The following is a 25898-nucleotide window of genomic DNA, read 5'->3' on the forward strand; positions in this document are numbered from 1 at the left end:
TATTCAATTCAACAATATCACTGCAATTAACAAGTATCGATGTAATTAGCAAGTATGGCACCCATCCGATTTCCACAGAACAAACACTGCTCTGAGCTCATAGCTAGTAACCCTTTGCTTACAGCTGTAAGAGGCCTTGTTTTTGTTGCCTTGAAGGTACTAATCTTTCCTGAAGTACAGATCCACAGGCATGCACAGGTCTCTGGTATATTATTCAAATGGCCATTCATGTGCAAACCTAAACATTGCATTTCAGCATGCTATACAACATGTAGAGCATCACTGCTGAGATCATTCCTGGTCATACCAACACACTTTGCAACAAAGATTTCCTTACAGCCCATGTTCTACTTGATCAGTACCCTATCCACCACCTTAAACATTCGCTCCCTGTACCACCGGCATAGTATGTACCATTTATCTGCATGCACTACAGCATGGCATCAAGCCTCCTTCGACAGCACCTTCCAAACCCATGTCCTTTACCACGTAAAAGGACAAGAGCAACAGACGCATGGAAACACCATGATCTGCAAGTTCCCCTCCAAGTCACACACCATCCTGAATTGGAACTATATCGCTGTTCCTTCACTGTTGCTGGGTCAAAATCCTGGAATTTCCCCCCCTGGCAAAACTGCAAGTGTATCTAACCATAGATTGCAGCAGTTTAAGAAGGCGGCTCACCACCACCTCATAAGGGTAGTTAGAGATGGGTAAGAAGTGCTGGCCTTGCCAGCAATGCCCACATCACATGAATGAATTTAAAAAATGAGGAGTGTACAACTTGGCTGCTTGTTTTCTTCTTGGCCCCGGGACACAGGAGTTAATTGTAGCATCCCAATTGCTATCCTGGTTGATGTCCACAAACTCAGCACAGGCTAGAATTGAATCTGGGACTTGAATGGTCTGATTGCTTTAGTGCATTTACATACCAGACCATTCTGAGAGTTGCAGTTCTCTTTTAATTGAGAACTAAGCACAGTATTTATTTTTCAACAATTTTTGTAATTCTACACTGCATCAATTTGTGCACTCAACAGAAATGCAAATTAGAGAATCTGACACAAAGGTCACTGCACCAAATTTAACCACTTTTCTAGTCATTAGGTTTACTGGGATAGATGTTAACTTTCGCGCATCCTATAGCCATGGTTGGAGTGAAGAGGCCATTTGAAGGACCAGCAAGCTGTCAGCCCCAAACAACTGTCCTGATGCAGCTTGTTCAAGTTAGGCTGGCATAGTATTGGGCAGATCAGAGGCCATCTGACTGACAGCAACATATGTCCTGGAGGAGCTTCAAGTTTGAGCTACAGAGAGTTAATGTGGGACTGGAGAACAGTACCACCCATAGTATGATGTAGAGAGTCGCATGATGGTAGGCTGTGTGCAGTATAGTCTGGAAGGAGCCAGCATGGAGGCTGTATCCATGCAGGGTTCTACCTTGGCTATGTATATAGTTATGGGTTACCAATAAACAGGTTATGTTCAACCATATGAGCCTCAAGTGAGACGCCAAAAAACTTTACAACATGGTGGCAGTGAAGCATGGACCCCAAAATCCTAGAGAAGCTGGAGAAGGAAGCCAGAATCACACAGCATTAAAATCTAAAGATATTGAAGCCTGACCTGGGCAAAGTGTGCCTAAATTGAAGACACAATTGGAGATTACCTTAAAAAAAAGCTCCATTTCAGATGTGGAGGCTGAAGGACTCCTCCGGGGTATGTGAAGGTCCATTGCCAGACCCGATCAAAGGCAAGTCAAGGAAGCTAGCTAGATTGTTCATTCATCTGTTATGAAAGCTCAAGATGAAGCAATTGAGTTTCACAAAGGACCTTTGAAGGACCTTCCCATTCTACAAGGACCCCTTGGGCCAAAGTCACAAAGAGAAGCAAAATGAGTTTAATGTCACTCTAAATGAATGGACAAACCAGGTGTCAGAGAAGACTCAGCAATGTTCAATATTCCAGGAGGAAACCGAGAGCTACAAGAAAGAGACTGAAGAGAGGAAGAACCAAAATGGAAAAGAGGAGGCACTGAAAGGAAAAGCCATACAGCTTTCCAAGCTGCGAGCGGATAATGAAGCACAATTAAAAAACTGCAACAAGTTAAGATTTCGCTGGAGACATACCTGGCTAACAATGAAACTAAAATGAATGACGAGGTCAAAGCTCTGCTGCAGACGGAGAAAGAAAAGACAAAATAAGATCAGAAAATAAAAATCTGGCACTGAAACTCAAGGCGCTAGAACAAAAAGCACTGGATGGCTCAAACGTACTGAGAGCAATTGAATTCTTGCAAAAATGAAATGGCTGAAATAAAAATCAAGAACCTAGAATGTCAAGGAAAAGTTGAACAGTTGCCAGAGAAAGTAGAAGTCCTCACAAAGAGAGTGAAGAGTTTCAGAAACAACTAGCAAAGTAAAATTAATGAATGTGAGCTTGGAGGATAGCACACAGAAATTAGGTTCAGCTAAGGAAAAACTGTTCAGTGTGGAGAAGCAACTTTCATGAATGAAAGATGACTTTGCTAAGAAAAAAGGAGAACTGAGGAGAACACTGGAGTGTTGCTCACAGGAAATAGAACACTTGAAGAAGAATGTGAAAGATGAGATGCACAGTTGGGAGGAGCAGGCCCAGATTTTAAAAGCAGATAACTTTGAAACAAAGGCAACTGAACTCACCAGAGTAGTTGTTGAGCTGAATGAAAAGATTAGTCGGCTTGTAAAAGTACTGAAAAATAAGAGAGTAAACAAATATTTGGGAAAATTAGGAAACAAGTGGAAATGGAGGTTCCATTTTTGCAACATCAACTTCCAGGAAGAACATGGCGGACCTGAGTCCACTGTAGGAATGAACAGAGTGACCGTTCCCTCCGGGGGGAACGGGACAAACCCATGGTCCCTGATGGGAGTAATCTGTAGGGCCCCAAACAACAGTTTAGCAGTAGGGTACAGTAGAAACCAGGAAATACTGGGAGCATGTAAGAAAGGCATGGCAATCATCATGGGTGATTTTAATATTCATATAGACTGGACTAATCAAATTGGCAAGGGTAGCCTTAAGGGAGAGTTCATAGAGTGTATTAGAGATTGTTTCTTGGAGCAATATGTTATGGAACCAACCAGGAAGCAGGCTATTCTGGATTTGGTTTTGTGTAATGAGATGGGATTAATTAATGATCTCATAGTAAAAGATCCTCTAGGGAAGAGTGATCATAGCATGATAGAATTTCAAGTTCAGTTTGAGAACGAGAAACTTGAGTCCCATACTAGTGTTCTGGAGTTAAACAAAGGTAGCTACATAGGTATGAGCGCAGATTTGGCCCTAGTGGACTGGGCAGGAAGACTATTAGGTAGGACAGTTGATGAACAGTGTCAGATATTTAAGGAGATATTCAATTCCTCCCAAGTAAAATATATCCCAATGAGGAAGAGAGATGGTAAGTGGGGGGAAAAGCATCCATGGCTAAGCAAAGAAGTTAAAGGTAACTTAAAGGCAAAAAACTAAGGCATACCAAATTGCAAAGGTCAGTGGCAGGCTGGAAGATCGGGAAACTTTTAAAGATCAACAAAGGGTTACTAAAAAAATAATAAAAAGAGCAAAGGTGAATTATGAAAGAAAACTAGCGCAAAATGTAAAACTGATAGCAAAAGCTTCTACAAGTATATAAAAGGAAAGAGAGTAGCTAAAGTGAATGTTGGTCCCTTGGAGGACGAGATTGGGGAGTTAATAGTGGGGAAATGGCAGTGACGCTTAATCAATATTTTGCCTCAGTTTTCACAGTGGAGGAAACTAGTACCACCCCAATAGTAACAGGTAGAGCAGAGGGTATAGAGAAGGAGGAACTTAGAACAATCACCATCACTAGAGAAAAAGTACTGAGCAAACTATTGGGATTAAAGGGTGACAAGTCCCCAGGACCTGATGGCCTACATCCCAGGGTTTAAAGGAAGTGGCAGTGGAGATAGTAGATGCATTGGCTATAATATTCCAAAATTCCCTGGATTCTGGAAAGGTTCCAGTGGATTGGAAAAATGCTAATATAACGCCCTTATTCAAAAAGTGGGGAAGCAGAAAGTTGGAAACTATAGACCAGTTAGTTTAACGTCTGTCATTGGGAAATTGTTGGAATCCATTATTAAGGAAGTAGTAATGGGGCATTTGGAAAGTCAAAATGCAATCCATCAGAGTCAGCATGGTTTTATGAAGAGTAAATCATGTTTGACTAATTTGCTAGAGTTCTTTGAAGATGTGACAAGCAAAATAGATAATGGGGATCCTGTAGATGTAGTATATCTGGACTTCCAGAAGGCCTTTGATAAGGTGCCGCACAAAAGATTAATACACAAGATAAGATCACACACAGTTAGGGGTAATATATTAGCTTGGATAGAGGATTGGCTAACCAACAGAAAGCAGAGTCGGAATAAATGGGTCTTTTTCTGGATGGCAAGCTGTAACTAGTGGGGTGCCACAGGGTTCGGTCCTTGGGCCCCAACTATTTACAATCTATATTAATGACTTGGATTCAGGGATAATTTGCAGATGACACCAAAATAGGTGGGAAAGTAAGTTGCAATGAAGAAATAAGAAATCTACAAATAGATATGGACAGGTTAGGTGAATGGGCCAAAATTTGGCAGATGGAGTTTAACGTGGATAAGTGTGAGGTTATCCATTTTGGTCGGAAGAATAAAAAGGTGACCTATTATTTAAATGGAGAGAAACTTCAGAATGCTTCGGTGCAGAGGGATCTGGGTGTCCTCGTGCATGAATTGCTGAAAGCTAGTATGCAGGTACAGCAGGTAATAAGAAAGGCAAATGGAATTTTGGCATTTATTGCTGAAGGAATAGAGTATAAAAATAGGGAAGTGCTGTTGTAACTGTACAAGGCATTGGTGAAACTGCACCTGGAGTACTGTGCACAGTTTTGGTCCCCTTACTTGAGGAAGGATGTAATTGCACTGGAGGCAGTTCAGAGGAGGTTCACTAGATTGATTCCAGAGATAGCTTGTCTTATGAGGAGAGATTGAACAGTTTAGACCTATACTTGCTAGAGTTTAGAAGGATGAGAGGAGATCTAATTGAGGTATATAAGATGCTAAAGGGGATTGACAAAGTAGACGTGGAGCAGATGTTTCCCCTTCTGGGGCATCCTAGAATGCGAGGCCATAGTTTTAGGCTAAGGGGTGTTAGATTTAAATCAGAGATGAGGAGGAATTACTTTTCTCAAAGGGTCGTGCATCTGTGGAATTCACTACCTCAGAGTGCAGTGGATGCCGGGAAGCTGAATAAATTTAAGGAGGAGATAGACAGATTTTTAATTAGTAATGGGTTGAAAGGTTATGGGGAGAGGGCAGGAAATTGGAGTTGAGGCCGAAATAAGATCAGCCATGATCGTAATGAATGGTGGGGCAGGCTCGAGGGGCTGAATTGCCTACTCCTGCTTCTAGTTCTTTTGTTCTTATGTTCTTACGGTGTCCAAACAAAGCAGATGTGTTGTCGATGAAAAGAAATTCAACTCAAAGGAGCCTAAAAAGCCAATTAAATGGAGACAACTGAGCACCAGAAACAATAAGTACTACAATTTCAATGCCAAATCGACAAAGTCAACCCAAAGCAACTGCAACTATCATTCCTCCAAACATGACAAGAACAAAATCTGGAAGAATTGTCGAGCCTCCAGACCATCTGAATTTGTAAAGTCAGAGATTTGAGTTGGGGAGGGGTGTGGGGGAGGGGGAGAAGGGGTAGCATGGAAGTAAAGAAGATTGTATTGTAAATATATTTGGGGATGGACTTGGAGAGGTGTAGTATAAGGGTGTTCGGGTTAGTAAGGGTTAATGTGGAACTGGAGAACAGTACCGCCCATGGTATGATGTAAAGAGTTACATGATAGTAGATTGTGTGTTGTCAAGAAAACAAAAAATTGTAATTTTTTTCTTCTGGTAATAACCCTGGCATATTTTCTTATGTACTGGAAGTCAGGCTGTAATTGGATTAAGAACTACAGTGATGGCAAGGGTCTAAAGCCCACAGTAACAGTGGTTTTGATACGTTAATGAACCAAGAGGAACTTCAATTAGAGTTTTGCATAAAGCAATAACAGGAATAGTTTTGAATTGAGTTGTTTTAGTCCAAAGTGGGTATATGCAGGTTGTAAAAAGGTGTAAGGTAATAAGGTAAAGATAGGGTAAGTTTGTTTTTACAAGTTTAAGAGCTAAAGTAAAGAACGATTTAATCAATTCTGGGAAGAGACTGGTTGAGATAATAGAGAGATCAAAGGAAGGTGTGCAATTAAGGAAATACTAAAGCCTATGTGAGGGTGCAACTGCTTAGATCTTCCAGAAGACAACAGGGTAACTGGTCAGAATTCCCAGAAGACAGTGTGAACAAGGCCAGACTGAAAGAAACAGTTTCTGTTACCCTCGGAGGACACCCCAAGGAAAAAGCACTGTGTGGTAAAAATTAATGGACTTCTATCGGTTTGAAAATCTATAAGGATAGTTGCTGAACACAAAAGGGAGAGGTTAGCTCTGAGGGTAGTTAAGATTTGTGGAACTGTTTTAAAGTACGGTTCTGATGATGCTACAACTCCAGCATGATGCTACCACCAAACACATCTTCCCTTCACCCCCCTGGCGGTATTCCGTAGGGATTGTTCTCTCCGGGACACCCTGGTCCACTCCTCCATCACCCCCTACTCCTCAACCCCCACCTATAGCACCTCCCCATGCCCACACAGAAGATGTAACACCTGCCCCTTCACTTCCTCTCTCCTCACCGTCCAAGGGCCCAAACACTCCTTTCAAGTGAAGCAGCATTTCACTTGCATTTCCCCTAACTTAGTCTACTGCATTCGTTGCTCCCAATGCGGTCTCCTCTACATTGGAGAGACCAAACGTAAACTGGGTGACCGCTTTGTAGAACACCTGCGGTCTGTCTGCAAGAAAGACCCAAACCTCCCTGTCGCTTGCCATTTTAACACTCCACCCTGCTCTCTTGCCCACATGTCTGTCCTTGGCTTGCTGCATTGTTCCAGTGAAGCCCAATGCAAACTGGAGGAACAGCACCTCATCTTCCGACTAGGCACTTTACAGCCTTCCGGACTGAATATTGAATTCAACAACTTTAGATCTTGAACTCCCTCGTCCATCCCCACCCCCTTTCCTTTTCTTCCCCCTTCCTTTTGTTTTTTCCAATAATTTATATAGATTTTTATTTTCCCACCTTTTTCCATTATTTTTAAATCTATACCTGTAATGCCCTGTCAGTCTTTCCACCCCACCCCCACTAGAGCTGTACCTTGAGTATCCTGCCATCCATTCTTAATTAGCACATTCTCTTAGATAATATCACCACCTTCAACACCTCTTTGTTCCTTTATCTGTGACATCTTTTGATTATCTGCTCCTATCACTGCTTGCTTGTTCCTACAACCACTGCCCCACCCCCCCGCCCCCCACCCAACACCTTAAACCAGCTTATATTTCACCCCTCTCCTATTTTTACTTAGTTCTGTTGAAGGGTCATGAGGACGCGAAACGTCAACTCTTTTCTTCTCCACCGATGCTGCCAGACCTGCTGAGTTTTTCCAGCTAATTCTGTTTTTGTTTAGTATCACTGGAGTCAGCTGATGAACTTTTAACAGAAGAATAAAACATTTATTTATCAAGAAAAGATGAACTATATTACAATACTCTTTCACCCACAACTGTACCTTTACAGATATATATTTGTATGGATAACACAAGTTACAAAAACTATCTTATACTCTAATGTTCACAGTAAGTACAGTCCATGTAAACCAACTAGTGACCTGTGGTCAGATACATCACACTCTGAAACCAAATGACAGATGCCACTCCAAACAGATGCCAAGAATCTCTCATCAGCTCCCACTAGACGCTTGTCACATTGTGAGCCAACCAGTCTCACTAAACTTTGTCTTTCACATGAAGGTTTCCAATCTCCACTCACCAAGAACTCACTTTGGAATTTTCTCCCAAACCAATGCTTTCTCTCAGACATCTCCTGCAAGGGTCTACCTCCAGGTTTTCGAACTCTCCTTCCGATGTTCCTGTCCCCTGGGTCACCACATGCCTTCAAGCTTTCTTCCACACACTGTCTCTTACCGACTCAGCCATCACAGTACACCACTGCTTCACATGCCCATAGCAAAGAATTACAGACCTTCAGTTGTCTCTTTGGACCTTCTGACTTCTCACAAGCCTTTATATCACTTTAAATCTGCTTCCTGCAGCTTTTCTTCCTTTAAGTTTGAAGCTTGGAGCCTTCTTCTGCTCTTCACTTTTAACTTCACTTAACGGGACTTCTTCCAGGTTCCTGTCCTTACTTTGACTGGAAGGTCTTGAGACTTTCCCCTGTTGATGCCTCACTCATTGGCCTTGGGACCTTTCGGGTCTTTTGGGAAATCTGCTCTCACTCTGCAGTTCCCTCTCCCAGTGTCCAGTCTCTCTGGAGTCCTGGCTTCAACTGAACTTTGGTTTGCTATCTGCCCCTCTGCACCAGCCTCTCCCTGGCAGCTATTTTCAACTGAGCTCAAACTGCTTTCTCTTTAGTTTTTCTGTGTGTGTGTGGTGGGGCGGAGGTGGTGGTGGGGCCTATCTCTCTGATCCACTGTTGCTAGGCAACAGCACAATTTTTTTCTACTCTTCAGGTGTCATCAAACTTATTAGAAATGCAAATATACGAACAGCTTTAGATCTGCTGTCTCCCTCAAAAATGAAACGAAATCCCAGGTTTCACCTTTTAAAGTGAAACTAAAACTCAACTTGACCTCTTCATAACACACAAATGCAGAAATGCAAACCAAACTTGAACTTTAAAACTAAAACCCATTCCTAACAACCAACAATACAAATATAATTTTAAATGTCTCTACTTCCTAACACTAGCCTCTGACCTGCTTATGTAGCCGTAGTATTTATATGGCTAGTCCAGTTCAGTTTCAGGCCAATGGTAATCTCCAGGATGTTGATAGTGGGGGATTCAGTGATGGTAATGCCATGGAATGTCAAGGGGTGATGGTTAGATTCACTCTTGTTGGAGATGGTCATTGCCTAGCACTTGTGTGGCACGAATGTTACTTGCCACTTATCAGCCCAAGCCTGTATATTGTCCGGTCTTGCTGTCTTTGGACATGAACTACTTCAGTATCTGAGGAGCTGTGAATGGTGCTGAACACTGTGCAATTACCAGCAAACATCCCCACTTCTGACCTTATGATGGAAGGAAGGGCATTGATAAAGCAGCTGAAGATGGTTGGGCCTAGGACACCACCCTGAGGAACTCCTGCAATGATGTCCTGGAACTGAGATGATTGACCTCCAACAACCACAACCATATTCCTTTGTGCTAGGTATGACTCCAACCAGCAGAGAGATTTTCTTTTGATTCCCATTGACTCCAGTTTTTCTAGGGCTCCTCGATGCCACACTCAGCCAAATGCTGCCTTGATGTCAAGGGCAGTCACTCTCGCCTCACTTCTGGAGTTTAGCTCTTTTGTCCATGTGTGAACCAAACTTTGTCATGAATAACATTGCTGATTACTTGCAATCTATCTGACACTGGCTAGTACAAACTGGAATGCGAGAAGAAATTCAATGTCATACTGGTTCATACCCTCTGGATTCAGCAATTTCCCATGCTTTCCTTTGAAGCTGGTCAAAAGACTGCCATCAGGGCTTTATTTGGTGCTAGTTTCAGAGAATTCACCTATTAAAATGGGCTCTGAACCATTCTGCTCTTCATTTTCTTCCCTGTCTGCAGTGCTTTTAATGTCCAAGTCTTTGAAAAAAGTTTCAGCCAACCAGACATCTGAATTGTCATTCACATCAACTGAATTCATCTCATCTTGCTTAAATTCAGGATAATTTTTATCTTACGTTCTTTCCCACAATCTAACCCTTCATTTTTCTTTTCTAATATGTTTAACGTTGCTTCCTTTTGTGCAAGCGGTTCATTTTTCTGCTGAGTAAAATCCTCTTTAGCTGCTCTAATAACTTCATTCAGGTTATTTTGATGCTTAGCTAAGAAAGTTTGATAATCCTTTTTATTCAAATTACAAATTCTCCAAATCTCTTGCTTTTCTGTATCCCACAGATCTAGAGCTTTGCCTAATTCTATCCTGGCAAGAGTAATTGCATTCTCATTTTGAAGCTTTAATCTATGTTCACGAGTACATATTCTTTCCTGCAGCTCTGTAATGTTAACACTGGACTCAGCTTTTCCATTTCCCTTCAAAGTAAACCTTTTCCCTGTTTCGTCAAGCTGAGCACTATTGCTAACTGCTTTGTCATACCTTGCTCATGCTTTGCATTTTTAATGCCTGCTATTTTAAAGTTCTTCAACCACCATTTACTTTTTTTCCTTAGCCCAATGCTCCCGATGTCCTTTTTAAATGAGCAGGCTGAGTTTCTGACTCTTTTAACACATCTTAAGACAGAACATCAATTTTAACAGCGTGTTTACAAGAAATAATTGGTTTTTTCAGGTCACTCAGCTTTCCCTGCATATTTCAGTTTCAGCAGCCTCTGCAGGCTTTCCTGAAATCCTCAAGACAACAATACCTTATCCCTAGCCAATTTATTTCCTAACAAGAAATCCACACCTTCAATAGGCAAATTAGGAATAATACCCACCGTAACAGGACCAGTGACTAAGTCACATTTTAAATCAACCTGATACAAAGGACCAGGCAAACAATTTCTATCAATACCCCACAACAGTACTTCTTTATTCAGTGAACGTTTTGGAGAGAGATTCATGCAGTGACTGTGCTACTCCTATATCTCTCAGGGTGACAATTGATTTGTCTGCCTCACTGTAAGCAAATGGAGACATTTTATCTTTAAATAGGAAACTTCTTTCATTTCCTGCACTCTGATTTTCTCTACCAGTAAACACATGAGAACCTACTGGCTTGCCGTAAGCTTGATCCGCTAGGACAGTTTTCTCTAAACAATGCTGTGCAACTGTACAAATGCTTACAGACGTTTTTTTCTACTTCCGAGATATTCAGCCTTCACATGTCCTTTTTTTATGACCAGAATAACAAGTTAGTCCCCATGAATCAAACTTGCCCTTTGGACTTTGTCTCCTAGTAACCTGAGGAGTGCCTGTTTCTCGAACCTGGTCCTTTTCCTCGCTAGAACCAGACTTCTTTTCATTATCAAACCCCTTGGACGGAATTTTCCCAAATTTGCACTAAGTGCGGTAGTGGGCAGACAAACTGGCGTCCTACCCGTCGAAAGCGATGACAGGTTTTCTCAAACCTGCCTCATTATTTATGCACTCCCAAGAAACACACATTCTCATTTGCCCTCCGGCCATCACCCTGCAGTTGCATCACGCAGGCCGCCATGTTTAAAAGGCAGCCACCAGCCCAGTGTTCATCGCTACCAGGTCACCACTGCTGCCCGGGAGACATGGCCAGCAAAGGAAAAAAAAATGCAGCCCTCAGCTTAATGACAGGTTCCTTGAACAACTGCTGGATGCCTTGGAGGCACGCCGGGATGTCCTATACCCCCGCTCTGGCTGCAGGATGGGCAGCAACATGACCAAACCGGCTTGGGAGGTGGGGTGACCAGCACCAAAGCCCTTCGGAAGAGGACAGCCACAAGAGGATGAATGATCTCTATTCCGCCAGGATAAGTCACTCTTCTCATCACTCTCAATTCACATAGTCACAAATCCAGAACACATCCACAGGGCCCTCACTCAATGCCAGTTCAAGGGACATCATCATTCATTCTCTCACACACACCTTCATTGTCCTCAGCCCATCCATGGGACCACTCACCACCCACACAGGCCAGGCACATTTATCATCTGGCCCGGCAGGGTCCTGCTTACGCTTTCTCCATCTCTGTCCATGCAGGACAAGCTGACTCACAACAAGAGAGAGAGAGATCGTAGACCGGTGGCAGAGTGCCCAAAATCAAGGTCCTCAAGGACTTTGAAAACAGAGCCATCCAGCTGGCCGGCAAGGATCTGGACAGGTTCTGTGCTGACGGTGAGGTCGGCGCTGCTCTACCAAGTGAGGATCCAGCAGTGCAACATCCATCAGACAACCATGCTGTGAGTGATGTGTCCTCTTTCACAGGCCACTGCCATGCACTAATTATCTCCCCTTGCTTTCGCAGGCACATCTGCCAAACAGCCGACAGAGTCCATGACCCAGGGCCTCCAATCAAGCCCTGAAGAAACCTCTGAAGAGGAATCTGTGGCATCCTCCTCAAAGTTCCATCACAGCGTTCACCCACACCCTCCACCAGTGCAGAGACACACACCTCGGTGGGACCTAGCTTTAGAATAGACACAATCTGGTGAGCACATCACATTGAACCACAGCAGGCGGTGGTAGGAACTTGCCAGGCCCCCGGCATTCGGAGGACTGCTGGGGGCCAGAACGTTTCTGAGTCCGAGTCAAATGATGAGCCTCTGGACTCGGTCATGTTACAGTGGCTGGAGCTGCAAAGGCAAGATAGGGAACATCAGGAAGGGATGTCCGCTACACTCCTCAGATTGCAAGGCATGATGGAGGAGTCTGTCTGCCTTCAGGCTGAAGTGATAGCACCAGCATGCCAACATACCGAGGTCAACACTGGTAGGATGGTGGCCACCATGGTGACCTTGGTCCAGGACGTCCCTGCTGCATTGTTGTGTGGGCTCAACTCCATCACTGACACCATAGTTAGCCTACAACAGTGTGTACGCAAGAGAGGTGGGGGGCAGCTTGGTCTCACTTCCCCTCAAGGAGTCAGCCAGGGTTCCTTGGGCACCCATAGGGAGGAGAATCAGCAGGTGCACACTCTGGGCCCATCCACCCAGGTGACTCCAGGAGTGACTGGCACATCCGTATCCCCTCCTCCTGTGACCTCAGCAGCTCCAGCTTCACAGGCTGAGGACGGTGCCACTGCCACATGGCAAGACCCCGAAAGGAGTATGGGGCCCTCCAAGCCTTGGCCCTCCAGAGGACGCCTGCCAAAGTCATCACAGACAGGGCGTCACAGTCAGCAGGCTGCCTCCACCTCTGCTGTGGATATCTGGGGAGCACCAAGACATAGCGGCAGGGTTAGGAAAATTAAGGAGAATTAGTTGCACAGCCTGGGCACTGGTGTTAATCACTTGTACATAATGTTCACTATTGTCAATGAACTCCCAAGAATGTCTCCCTGCCTATGGCTCCTTGTTCTGATGAGCAGTGTTCGTGTCACTCAGATGTGAAACCTTACTGCACAAGATACAGGCAGGTGTCTCAGTCCAGAGCCTCTTCCCTGTGCTCTGTGCAGCCTTCAGACCAAAGTGCTGGTTGACATTATTGATACCTGCACCTCGCGGTGCTTGTCATTACTGCCAGAATGTAGTGGGCAGGCACCACAGAGTTCTCTTATTCCCTCAATGTGCTCTCAGCAGCTTTAAGGTAGGGCTGGCCCCCATCTCTTCAGTATCTGTGACCAGTGATACTGTGTTCCAGCTCCTGAAGGGTTCAGGTGCTGAAGGCGGACCCAGCCTCAGATGCTTCTAAAGTTCTTGCCTGCATCTCTATAATATGACCCTGATCATGGAGCGCAAGCGAGCTGCCATCGGCCAGATAGGAGTCAGACATTCACAGAGCCTATGTGAGGATCTATGGAGTGTCCTCACTGCATGTCGTCATCATCCTTATGCAATCAAGCGACGATTAGGGCCTCCGCTACATCTCCAGGACAGGAGCATTCTCATAGAGGGTATTTGCGCTGCCATAAGCCAGACTGGAGTCAAATGTTCACAAATGCACTGTGAGGATCTATGGGGTCACCTCACTGCATGTCGTCATCATCCTCCACAAATCTAGCAGCAAAGAGGGCCTCCGGAGCGTGCCTGCCTCGTCTAGCTAGTGCAAGGGCCTCATTACCATCATTGTCGCCTCTGAGGACCACCTCAACCTGATCCCCATTGGCGTTCTCTGCAGCTCCCCCATCTCCTCCTCAGCCAGCTCGTCTCCCCGTTGGAGTGCCATGTTGTAAAGGGCGCAGCAGATGATGACGATGTGTGACACCCTCTGCGGACTGTATTGCAGGGCTCCACCAGACTGGTCCAGGCACTGGAATCTCTTCTTCAGCATCCTGCTGGTTTGCTCCACCAAGTTGCGAGCTGCTGCATGAGCCTCATTATGCTGTCGCTCTGCTGCAGTCTGAAGCCGCTGCATGGGTGTCTTCAGCTACGTCCTCTGTGGGTTGCCCTTGTCCTCGAGGAGCCATTCCTGCAGCTTCTGTGGACCCTGGAATACTTCAGGGATCCATGACTGACTGAGAACGTAGGAGTCATGCACATTCCCTGGAAACTGTGCGCACACCTGCAGGATGCGTTTCTGGTGGTCGCATACCAGCTGCACGTTCAGTGAGTGGATCCCTTGTAGTTGATGAAGTCTGCCATCTGCAGCAACGGAGACCTGAGCACCACATGAGTGCAGTCAATCGCATTCTGCACCTGTGGGAACCCCGACATCAGGGTAAATCCAATGGCCCTTACATCCTGGCTGTCCCAGTCCCGGGCAAGATGGCACCCATGGCCCCATGGATGCATTTGTGGGTGGAGGCTTGTGATATCCCACAGAGGTCACCCTGTGGAGCCCTGAAAGGAGCCACTGGCATAGAAATTGAGCACCATGGTCACTTTCACAGCCACTGACAGTGGATGCCCTCATGTCCCCTTGGCGCCAAGTGCTGCAGTGAGTGGCAGATGTGAGTCACCAGGTCCCTAAACATGCACGGTTATTGGTCATCTGCAGGAATGACAGGCAGCATCTATAGACCCTGGGTGTCACTAGGCGCCGACCATCCACAGCTCGCTGTCACTCCTGGGAAGCTTGTGCGTGACTCTGTGCCGGGGCTGGGGGTGGGGGGGATCTGGAGCGCTTGGTGGCACTTTGGTGCCCCCGCATTGATTCCGTGGGCATGAGCCTGACCCCAATCGGATCACTGTGGCTGTGCCTGATCTGTCTCAGTTTCAGAGGGATGGTCAGTTTATACAGGTGCCCCTACTGCGTGGCTACTTCCCTCTCCTACCCCTGTCCTCCACCTCGATTTCTTATGCACGGGATCCAACGCCGGGGCAGCAGTTGCCCCCCACCACGACACCGACAAAGCAACAGTCACCACCGAGGCAGGGCGGCACTTCACCCAGGCCGCCCCAACACCTCTGAAGCTTGCAAAGCAACATGTGGCCCTGGCGAGCTGCAGGAAACGATGCTGTTCACTCACCTCAGTTCCCCCAAAGTGAAGGCCGCCAAGTGCATGTTGCCTGCACTTGTTGTGAAACATGTTGACGTGCTTTCCTGCCAACGTGGATGGACGATCCGGCGGGGTCCCAAGAGCCTGGCAGATGGCCTTTTAATGATATGCTGATGTATTACAATGAGGTTCCCAACGACCGTTGGCAGGCTGAGTGGACGATCACGACCTGCCCCCCTCCATTGTGAAACCGATCGCGCCATATTGTCCGCGCACGCCACCTATCATGCCTGCTTCCAGCTGGTATGGAAAATTCTGCCTCTTATCTCACCAATATTTACGTGAGTCTCAATACAACAAAGATATGTCTTAAAAAAGTACAACTGCTCATCTCACTCTCTGCACACATGTGGCACCACATGCAGTTCTAAAGTTGTCTAACTTGGCCTCCGGTACATGGGGTCTCTTGCTTTCCAGTCAATCAATTTGGCCCTTGAGTTGCATTTGTCACCAGCTAAAATTCATCCAAGGTCCCTGTATACAGTTAACACTGACAAGGTGCAAATCTATGCACCCTGTCTCACTTGGGTCACATCAGTCATGATAGTGTAGCTTTCCAGAGTTCCTTTTCAACTGGTCAACCAACAATATCTGGTTCACAGTCTGACCTTCTGCTATAACTCTCAGCTGTTTGACATGCCCGAGCTCCTCACACCGCTTTTAGGATTCAGTCCCTTTCAGCTTACTGATTACTCCTCGAGAGTTTCTAGAATTCTGTTTGCCTTCTTACTGTCAAACAGAAAATTGACCTTGTCATAGACAGCTTTGCTTGCCTCTCTTCATACGAATTCTGTGTTCTGCAACTGTGTCCTGCTGCAACAGAACAGGCTAGAACCCGCCACTATCCCAGTTACCTTGAAGTAGCCTTTTTGTTGGCTTTCAACCCCATAGCAACCTCAGCCTGAGTTTAATTTCTCAGAAGCGATGTAATAGCCAAGAAATTATCCCCTTTCTGGCATGCTCTTTAGTTTCACTTTGGATTTAAATGGACAAACACAAACGTCACAAATACAAGCTCTCTGCCAAGTACTGAGCTTGTAACACTGGCAAGGCCAGCATTTGTTGCCCATCTCTAATTGCCCAGGAGAAGGTGATGGTGAGTCATCTTCTTGAACTGTTGCCGTCTATCAGCTGTGGATACACCCCAGTGCTGTTAGGAAGGAAGTTCCAGGTTTTTATCACAGCGACATTGAAAGAGCAGCAATGTAGTTCTAAGTCTGGATAGTGTGTGGCTTGGAGGGGAACTTGCAGGTGATCTTCCCATGCATTTGCTGCGCTTGTCCTTCAAGGCGATAAAGGTCACATGTTATCGAAGGATATCAGAAACATTTGAATGAAAATAAAATGGGACATTTTTCTATGAATGGAGAGAGTTTTTAAACCCCCTGTACTATCATAGAATTAAAGAAGCCAATACTATGATAAACTATAGATAAAAATGTTTAATTTTTATCACGGTATACAATCATAAATTGCAGCCCATTTAGCTGGTCTTGTGGATTTTATAATCAGTCCCAATCTTTATGGAGTAAGTGGCAGTAATGATCCAATATATATTAAGATTTTTTTCAGTAACGTGTATCTCAATGTGTGAATTCCTGGCTTTTGATGGGCAGTACTAAATATATTTTGTTTTTAAAAGGAGGGAAACAGAATTGAATAAATGTCCCCTTTTGCAGTAAAAAGTAAAGCGAGTTCCATCTGCAGTTAGCTCCATTGTCTTTAGCCATAATGTGAAGTGAAGGTTAGATGCTGGACTCATGCAGCATGTTAGTACTCTATACCTTTGTGGCTCAATCCCAACACCAGTTTACTATACTGGTGCTGCCGGGTGAGAGTTTAAGGGCAAAAATGCACCATTAAAGGCAAACTATTTTTGTTGCTACTATCTGGTCCTATCTAGGTTGGCGGCCCAGAAGAACAATAGTTTTTGCCAGCTGGGATGCGGAAGAATTTGGTTTGTTGGGTTCCACAGAGTGGGCAGAGGTAAGTTGTTTGAAATTCGAGAACAAGGAGCATGCCTATTGAATGTAAATTTCAATCATCTAAGTAATGGAAAGGTAGTTCTACGCAATATCCATAATGCTGGTAAAACCCCAGCTTTCCTTTCTAATTATTTAGTTTGCAGCTTTTCATTTAAGGGCTGCCAGATTAGTGTTGGATTTGAAGCTTTTTTGGGGATTATTGAAACATGGATAGAGAGGCACTTTAATCTTCCTATAGCTGGGTTTGAAATCAAATGAACACAGTTCTAAATATTTTGTTAAGAGCAAAATACTGCTGCTGCTGGAAATCTGAAATAAAAACAAAATGCTGGAAAAACTCAGCAGGTCTGACAGCCTCTGTGGAGAGAGAAATATTTTGTGCTACCCAATTCTGTACTTTAAAAAAAATATCAGTAGTACATCCATCAAAAATTGATACAAATCTGAATATATGCTACTAAAAATCCATATTTTATACAATATTTGAGTGAGACAAACTAAGTAGTTGCATTGGTATGTTAAAATGGATTGAGGAAAAATTTGATGAGCCCCGTTTTTGGGCATGGGGATCTTGATGCATGATTATCCCACTCCCGCTCCCACTGGGGCAGACAGCACGCAAACTTTGTGCTGCCTACCCATCAACATGATTGCAGTATACAGCCTAGCACGAAACGTAGTGCTGACTGGCTGCATGCTCAATAGGGGGTTCAGCAACATGGGTGGCTATCATGACATACAGCTAGCCTGCACTTCTTAAAGGTGCCCTGCCCCTCTTAAAGGGAAGGTGCATGTGGCTACAGCACGTGCTGCAACGGTCTCAGGAAGACACTGATGGAAGGAAGCAGTATGATAATGGAGCACCAGGCCAAAGAGAGAGCTTCCAGGTTCGCGGAAGTGACACTGGAGGCCTTAGTGATGGAGGTTGAAAGGAGAGAGGTGATGTTCCTGCAGGGTACCAGGAGGGGGCTCTCAAGGCACATCCTCTAGAGGAAAAGTGAGTAGGAGCTAACAGAGGTGAATTCCTAGAGTCAAGGACCTGGCTACAGTGCTGGAAAAAGGTCAATAACCTCACACATGTTGTCATGATCAGTTAATGCATCTTCAAATGGCATCTCCTACCCATTACACCATTAACCTCTCATTCAGCTCAATGCACCACACCTTACCACTCACCCATCAGCAATCAGGATGCATGCCTAACATACTCCACATCACCCTCACACTTACCAATGCTGTCAACCTTACATACACATACTTGCAGCTATTTAACTATGGTAGGTACATCATCCATACAACGTTGCAACACACTTACCGACACTTTCCATCTCACACGTGAGCTCGAGCAGCAGAACAGAACTGGCTGGAGACAGGCATGCCTGCATCTCTGGAGTCCTTTGAAAGAGAATGTGCTGCACATTACAGAACCAACAGCTACTGAGGCCAAGAACATTCAGGATGATGTTATGTTCCTGCCTCGTGCCCCTTCTCAAATTCCACTTTCTCCTCATCCTGATCTCTGGCGTCAAGTGCAGGCTGCAGATGGTGTGGCCATGGGCCTCTTGCTTTCCACCTCACCCAATCCCTCCCCTTCGACATTTTTGCTTTCAGATATCCAAGATTTGCCACCTGATCGGCCAGTGCAACCATACTGTGAAAAGCGTAAGCAACAGCAGACATCTGACAAAGAAGCACCATCACTTGATCTGATGCTCCCAATCACCAGCTCATATACTGGCACTTTGCAAACATTGGTAGGTTGTATAGTGTAGGCATCAACAGGCAGTGAGTCACTGGGCATGAGTGGCTGCAGCCAGGTCAGTGAGAAAAGATAGCCAGTGTGCCAGCTCACCAGAAGGTGAGGTCGCAGATAAATTCTGCTGTAGAGAACTGAGATGAGAACTTTGATGGGGTGGCATACAGGAGAACACTGAATGACATGCACTCAGAAATGCTCAGTACATTGCCAACTCTGCTACAGAACCTGTTGTCACTGTCAAAGAGCATGGGGGAGTTCAGCTCCAATTTGGCACAGGGCTTCACACAGACCTTGAGCTCATCCTTTCCAGTATGGAAATAGTGGCCATGATGGCACTTGCGGACCAGTGTCATGTGGCTAATGTCTCAACTTCCATTGCAGCAGAGGCAGAAAATTCCAAATGTCTAAGTACTGGAGTGGAAGCTCAGACTGAGGTCATGAGATCCATGCTTCTTGGTATGCAGATGCAGACTGCTGCCATCATGTCTGTGGATACCAGAGTTCAAAGGGGCATGCAGCTCTCATGGCAGTCTAGTATTCTGTGCTCCAGCAGATTATAAGGATTGCTAAGGTACCGCCCCAGGGAAATGGCAATGGCTCTGTGGGGCATGAATTTCAGGTGTATCTATAGCACACCCATGCTTGTGTCCTTGCAGACAGGGCACCCATGCCAGTAGTGGGCTTCAGATGACAGATTTGAAGTTTTGGGTTTTGTAGTGCTAGTACCAACAGTGTTACAGAACCAAAGTTTCAGGCCTTTGTGTTTTAACAGGACTTAGCACCAAGACATCAAGAGTCAAAATAGAGATACAAAGGTTTGTTGCCCGTCATGAGAGGACAGATACCCAGTGCCGCAAGAGAATGAATGATCTCCTCCATTCCGCCAGAGTAAGTCACTCTTCTTCCACTCTCAACTCACACACTCACAAACCCATCACACATTCACTAGGATCTCACTCACTGCCAGTTGAAGGACATCACCATTCACTCTCTCACACACACCGTCATTGTCCTCATCCCATCCATGGGACCACTCACCACCTACAAATGCCAGGCATACTTATCATCTGGCCTGGCAGGCATCCTGCTCTCCATCTCTATTCATGCAGGACAAGCTGGCACACAACAACAGGGAGAGGTCGCAGACTGGAGGAATGCCTGAAATCAAGGTCCTCATGGACTTTGAAAACCTAGCCATCCAGCTGGCTGGTGACGATCTGGACCGGTCTTGTGCTGACGGTGAGGTCGTCAGTGGTGTACCAAGTGAGGGTCCAGCAGTGCAACACCCATCAGGCACCATACTGTGAGTGATGTGTCCTGTTTCACAGGCCACTGCCATGCACTAATTATCTCTCTTTGCTTCCACAGGCACATCTAGGAAACAGCCGACGGAGTCCACAATCCAGAGCCTCCAATCAAGCCCCGAAGAAACCTCTGATGAGGAATCTGGAGGCACCCTCCTTGAAGTCCCATCACAGTGCTCACCCACACCCTCCACCAGTGCAGAGACACACACCTCAGTGGGAACTAGCTTTAGAATAGCCTCGAGATCACAACCTGGTGAGCACATCGCACAGTCTGACCACACCAGGCGACGGCGGCAGGGATTTCATAGGTGTCCAGCACTCAGAGAACTGCTGGAGACCAGAAATTTGCCGAGTCCAGGTCAGATGACAAGCCTTCAGACTCTGTCATGTCATACTAGCTGGAGCTGCAAAGACAAGCTCGGGAACATTAGGAAGGGATGTCCGCTGCACTTCTCAGATTGCAAGGCACGAGGGAGGAGTCCGTCCACCTTCACTGTAAGGTGATAGCGCCGGCATTGCAATGCACCGAGGTCAACACTGGTAGGATGGTGACCGCTTTGGAGATCTTGGTCCAGGACTTTGCTCCTGCACTGCTGTGCATGCTCAACTCCATGCCATAGTTGGCCTCCAACAGTGTGTACGCGAGAGGGGTGCGGGGCAGCTTGATCTCACTCCAGCTACCCCTGCTCCTCGAGGAGTCAGCTTGGGGATCCCAGGCACCCATTGGGAGGAGAAGCAGCAGGTGTCTCCATCCATCTAGGTGACTCCGGGAGTGTGCGGCCCATCCGAATCCCCTCTCCCTGCAACCTCAGCAGCTCCAGCTCCACAGGCTGAGGAGGGGCCACTGCCACACAGCAGGACCTCGAAAGCAGGGCTAGGTCTTGCAAGTATCAACGCTCCAGAGGATGCCCGCCAAGGTCATCACAGACAGGGTGTAACAGTGAGCAGGCTGCCTCCACCTCTGCTGTGAAATGTCTGGGGAGCACCAAGGCAGGGATAGGAAAGTTAAGAAGATGTAGTTGCACAGCCTGGGCGCGGGTGTTAATCACTTGTACATAATGTTCACTATTGTCAATCAGCTCCCAAGAATGTCTCCCTGCCTATGGCTCCTTGTTCTGATGAGCAATGTTCTTGTCACTCAGACGTGAAACCTTTTTGTGCAAGAAAAAGGCAGGTGTCTCAGTCCAGAGCCTCTTCCCTGTGCTTTATGCAGCCTTCAGACCAAAATGATGGTCCAACCTCACACGCCCTGGAGACATTACTGATGTCTGCACCTCAATAGTGCTGGCCATTGCTGTCAGAATGTAGTGGGCAGGCGTCACAGAGTTCCATCATTCTCTCTGTGTGCTCTCAGCACCTTTAAGGTGGGGCTGGCTCCCATCTCTTCAGCATCTGTGACCAGTGACGCTGTGCTCCTGAAGGGCTCAGGTGCTGAAGGTGGACAAAGGATCAGATGCTTCTAAAGTTTCATGGCTGCATCTCTATGATATGACCCTGATCACAGAGTGCAAGCGAGCTGGCCTTGGCTAGACAGGAATCAAACATTCTCAGAGGCTATGTGAAGATCTATGGACTGTCCTCACTGCCTGTCATCATCATCCTCCTGCAATCGAGTGAATATTAGAGTCTCCACTGCGTCTCCATGACAGGAGCCTTATCACAGAGGGTACTCGCGCTGCCATAAGCCAGACTGGAGTCAAATGTTCACAGATGCAATGTGAGGATCTATGGGGCCATCTCACTGCAAGTTGTCATCATCCTCCACATACCTAGCAGCTATGAGGGCCTCCCAGGTGCACCTGCGTTGCCTGGCCAGTGCAAGGGCCTCTTCCCCATCATTACCGCCTTTGAGGACCTCCTCACGCTCCTCCCCGTCATTATCCTCCGAGGAGACCTCCAGCTCCTCCATCTCTTCATCAGCCAGCTCCTCTTCCTGTTGCAGCGCCAGGTTGTAAAGGGTGCAGCAGATGATGACAATTCTACGGACTGTAATGCAGGGCCCCACCAGACTGGTCCAGGCACTGGAACCTCATCTTCAGCATCCTGATGCTCTGCTCCACCAAGTTGCGAGTTGCAGCATGAGCCTCATTGTACCTTCGCTCTGCTGCAGTCTGAGGCCGCCGCACGGGTGTCATCAGCCACGTCCTCTGCAGGTAGCCCTTGTCCCCGAGGAGCCATCCCTGCAGCTTCTGTGGACCCTGGAAGACATCAGAAATCTGTGACCGATTGAGGATGTAGGAGTCGTGCACAGTCCCTGGAAACCCTGTGCAGACTTGCAGGATGTGTTTCTGGTGGTCGCATACCAGCTGCACATTCAGTGAATGGAATCCCTTGCAGTTGATGTAGTTGACCGTGTGTTGTGACGGAGACCTGAGTGCCATATGAGCGCAGTCAATCGCACCCTGCTCCTGTGTGAAACCCGAGATCTGGGTGAATCCAATGGCCCCTGCATCCTGGCTGTCTTGGTCCTGGGCGAAATGCACAAAGTTGTGTGCCCTCCTGCAAATGGCATCCGTAACCTCAGGGATGCATTTGTGGGTGGAGGCTTGTGATATCCCACAGAGGTACCTGTGGAGCCCTGAAAGGAGCCACTGGCATAGAAATTAAGCGCTGGGGTCACTTTCACGGCCACTGGCAGTGGATGCCCTCCATGTCTCCGTGGTGCCAAATCCTGCAGTAGCTGGCAGATGTGACTGACCAGTTCCCTAGACATGCACAGTCTCTAGCGACACTAGTTCTTGGTCATCTGCAGGAATGAAAGACAGCGTCTCTCGATCCTGGGTGTTGCTAAGCACTGACTAGCGACGGCTCACTGTGGCTCTTCGGCAGCGTGTGCAGGTGCCCCAGCTGCCCTTTCTACCAAAGGAGTTCTGTTCCTCCCTCTGCACAGCCAGGCATCTCAGTCGCTCTCTTCTCCGTTGTCTTCGCTCTCTGTACGCCATGAGACATAGAGCTCACTCACCAGGCTCCATGATCCTGATGTACTCCTCCTGCAGGATGAAAGAGAGAGACATGTGGGTTAACATGGGTGTACTAAGAACCCGTCCTGGTTAAGTGTGAAGGCCCTTTAATGCATCCCAGAGAGTGCTGGCCAGCGCTTGGATGGCCAGAGATTAATGCACTGCATGGCTGCCTGAAACCCCACCCTCCTCCACCCCACTCCACCTGACTGATTGGCGGCAGCTTCACCCATTGCACTGCATGCTGTGTTCTCAGCTCAGGTGCAGGCATTCTCCTAACCCACACTACAAGGCTGCACTGTTAGCTTGAACCATCGGGGAGGCTGCTCCAAACCAGGATGCTGACATTGCAAGGGGCTGTGAGCGCCTCCAACAGTGACTGCTCCACGGCCAGCTTTAGCAAGGAGATTGTACAACGTGCACGGTCGTCCAATTGTTCTGCGGTCCACTAAAACGCTTATTACTTCATAGTCTGTGCTTGAGGGGTGAAAAGCTCTGGAGCACTGGGTGGCACTTTGATGTCTCTGCGTTACTTGAGTGGGCAGGTAAGGTAGGAGCCCCACCCCAATCATATCAATGGCTGTGCCTGAACGTTCTCAGTTGCAGAGGAATGGTCACTTTATATAAGGTGTCCCTAATGCGTGGCTGCTTCTCTCCTCACCCCGAATGCATCTGCGCTACATTCAACTGCAAGGCAGCCCTTGCACACCCCCTCCTCCCCAAGCATGCCTCTAGCTTGAAGTCCAACAGGCATCCCTGGTGAGCGCTGCATATCATTGCTGTGCGCTCACCTCCGAGTTCCCCTCAAAGTGCAGCCTGCCAAGTGCATGCCTTTTATATGCTGGTGTGAAACACGTCAGCGGGAAAGCACGCCAGCGTGGACGGACAATCCAGTGGGGAGGGGGACGATTCCGGCAGGCTAGCCTAATAATGATATGCAGATGTATTACAATGAGGTTCCCGGTGTTTGATGGTGGGAAATCCCTCCCCCAACTCGTTGACAGGCTGAGTGCACAATCACAACTGGTTACTCAAACCGATCGCGCCATGTTGTCAGCTCACGCTGGATGCCAGCAGGCATGGAAAATCCTGGCACAGTTAAATGCTAGAACAAATTGCAATATTCTGACTGACGGAGCAGATTGGTTCTCAAAAGCAGGTACATATGGTTTAATTGGGATGCAGTTAGGCTGCCTACTTAGCTATAGCTGGAAAGTTTTTATTTCCTTTTTAAGAAGAAAATAGAAAATGACACAGATTAGCAGTTGTTTCTTGATTTGTTCTAAATTTATGAAAATTTAAGTAAAAAACTTATGTTTATGTAGCACAATGTGCAACCTTGTGTTCCAAAGCTCATTGAAACTAATTTTAAGTGCTTTTGAAGCATAGCCGCTTATAATATGAAGCACTAACTTTAAACTTATCCTTGATTGAGGTAACACAAATGTACATATGAGATAAAGGAATGCACAAGTTACTGCTGGTTTCAATAATGTTTTGATATTTTTACATTAAGGACAATGCCAAACTACTTCAGGAACGGGGAGTTGCATATATCAATGCAGATTCATCCATAGAAGGTAATTAAGCAACTGGGTAATTTGATTAATTTTTATCAGATTTATTTCTCTGTCATCTCTTTCACCTTGAAATAGTGACCAGCTTTTAAAATGTGCCTGTCACTCATTTTGTATATTCAGTATCTACAAAATGTGTACCAGTCAATCATATGCCACGCTGCTGTAGATAGTTTGCTGATGCGGTGTCTGACATCTTTGTCAAGAACCAAAAGTTTGATCATCATGCAGGAGCTCCCTCAAGCTTATTATTCCATACAGGAAAATGGAACATAATGTTAAAATCTTGACTGTTTTCACAAAGCCATATCTGAGCAATTAGCTGCTTCCTATTTCATCTATTTTAACTTTTATCACTGGCAACTGGTGCTGTCGTCCGTCCGTCCGTCTATCTATCTATCTATCCCATATCTATCTATCTATCTATCTATCCCATGTCTGTCTGTCTGTCTTGTCTGTTTACCTGTCTGTCTGTCTATCAACAGAACTACAAGAGCTACATTTCTGTAAAAGAACACAAGAGTTGACATGGATGTGGTTCAACATGTTTCTTGGCCTTTATTGCAAGAGGGATGGAGTATGAAAGTAGCCTTGCTACAACTGTCAAGGGCATTGGTGAGACCACACATGGGGTACTCTGTACAGTTTTGGTCTCTTTACTTAAGGAGGGTTACACTTGCATTGCAGGCAGTTCAGGGAAGGTTCACAAGGTTGATACCTGTGATTCAAGGGTTGTTTTATAAGGAAAGGTTGAATCGATTAGGCTATACTCATTGGCGTTTAGAAGAATGAGAAGAGATCTTATTGAAACATAAAGATTCTGAGGGGGTTTGACAGGGTAGATGCTGACAGGATGTTTCCTTTCATGGGGGAATCCAGATCTAGGGAGCACAGTTTCATAATAAGGGGCCTCTCATTTAAGACTGAGATGAGAAGGAATTTCTTCTCTTAGCAGGTCGTTAATCTTTGGAATTCACTACCCCAGAGAGAAGTGGAGACTGGACTATTGAA

At 46.2% G+C, this 25898-nt stretch overlaps 1 protein-coding gene across 1 annotated transcript in view; it reads left to right on the plus strand.

Moving 5' to 3' along the window:
- Window positions 1-25898, plus strand: part of naalad2 (N-acetylated alpha-linked acidic dipeptidase 2) — a 241323-nt gene that overhangs the window by 149610 nt on the left and 65815 nt on the right. Inside the window, exons 11-12 of the mRNA XM_078545757.1 lie at window positions 17203-17285; window positions 24827-24890. Coding sequence (XP_078401883.1) covers window positions 17203-17285; window positions 24827-24890 — 147 coding nt within the window. The remainder of the gene's footprint in view (window positions 1-17202; window positions 17286-24826; window positions 24891-25898) is intronic.

This window comes from Cetorhinus maximus, chromosome 7, assembly GCF_964194155.1.
Source record: "Cetorhinus maximus chromosome 7, sCetMax3.hap1.1, whole genome shotgun sequence".
In the NCBI taxonomy this organism is placed as follows: Eukaryota; Metazoa; Chordata; class Chondrichthyes; order Lamniformes; family Cetorhinidae; genus Cetorhinus; species Cetorhinus maximus.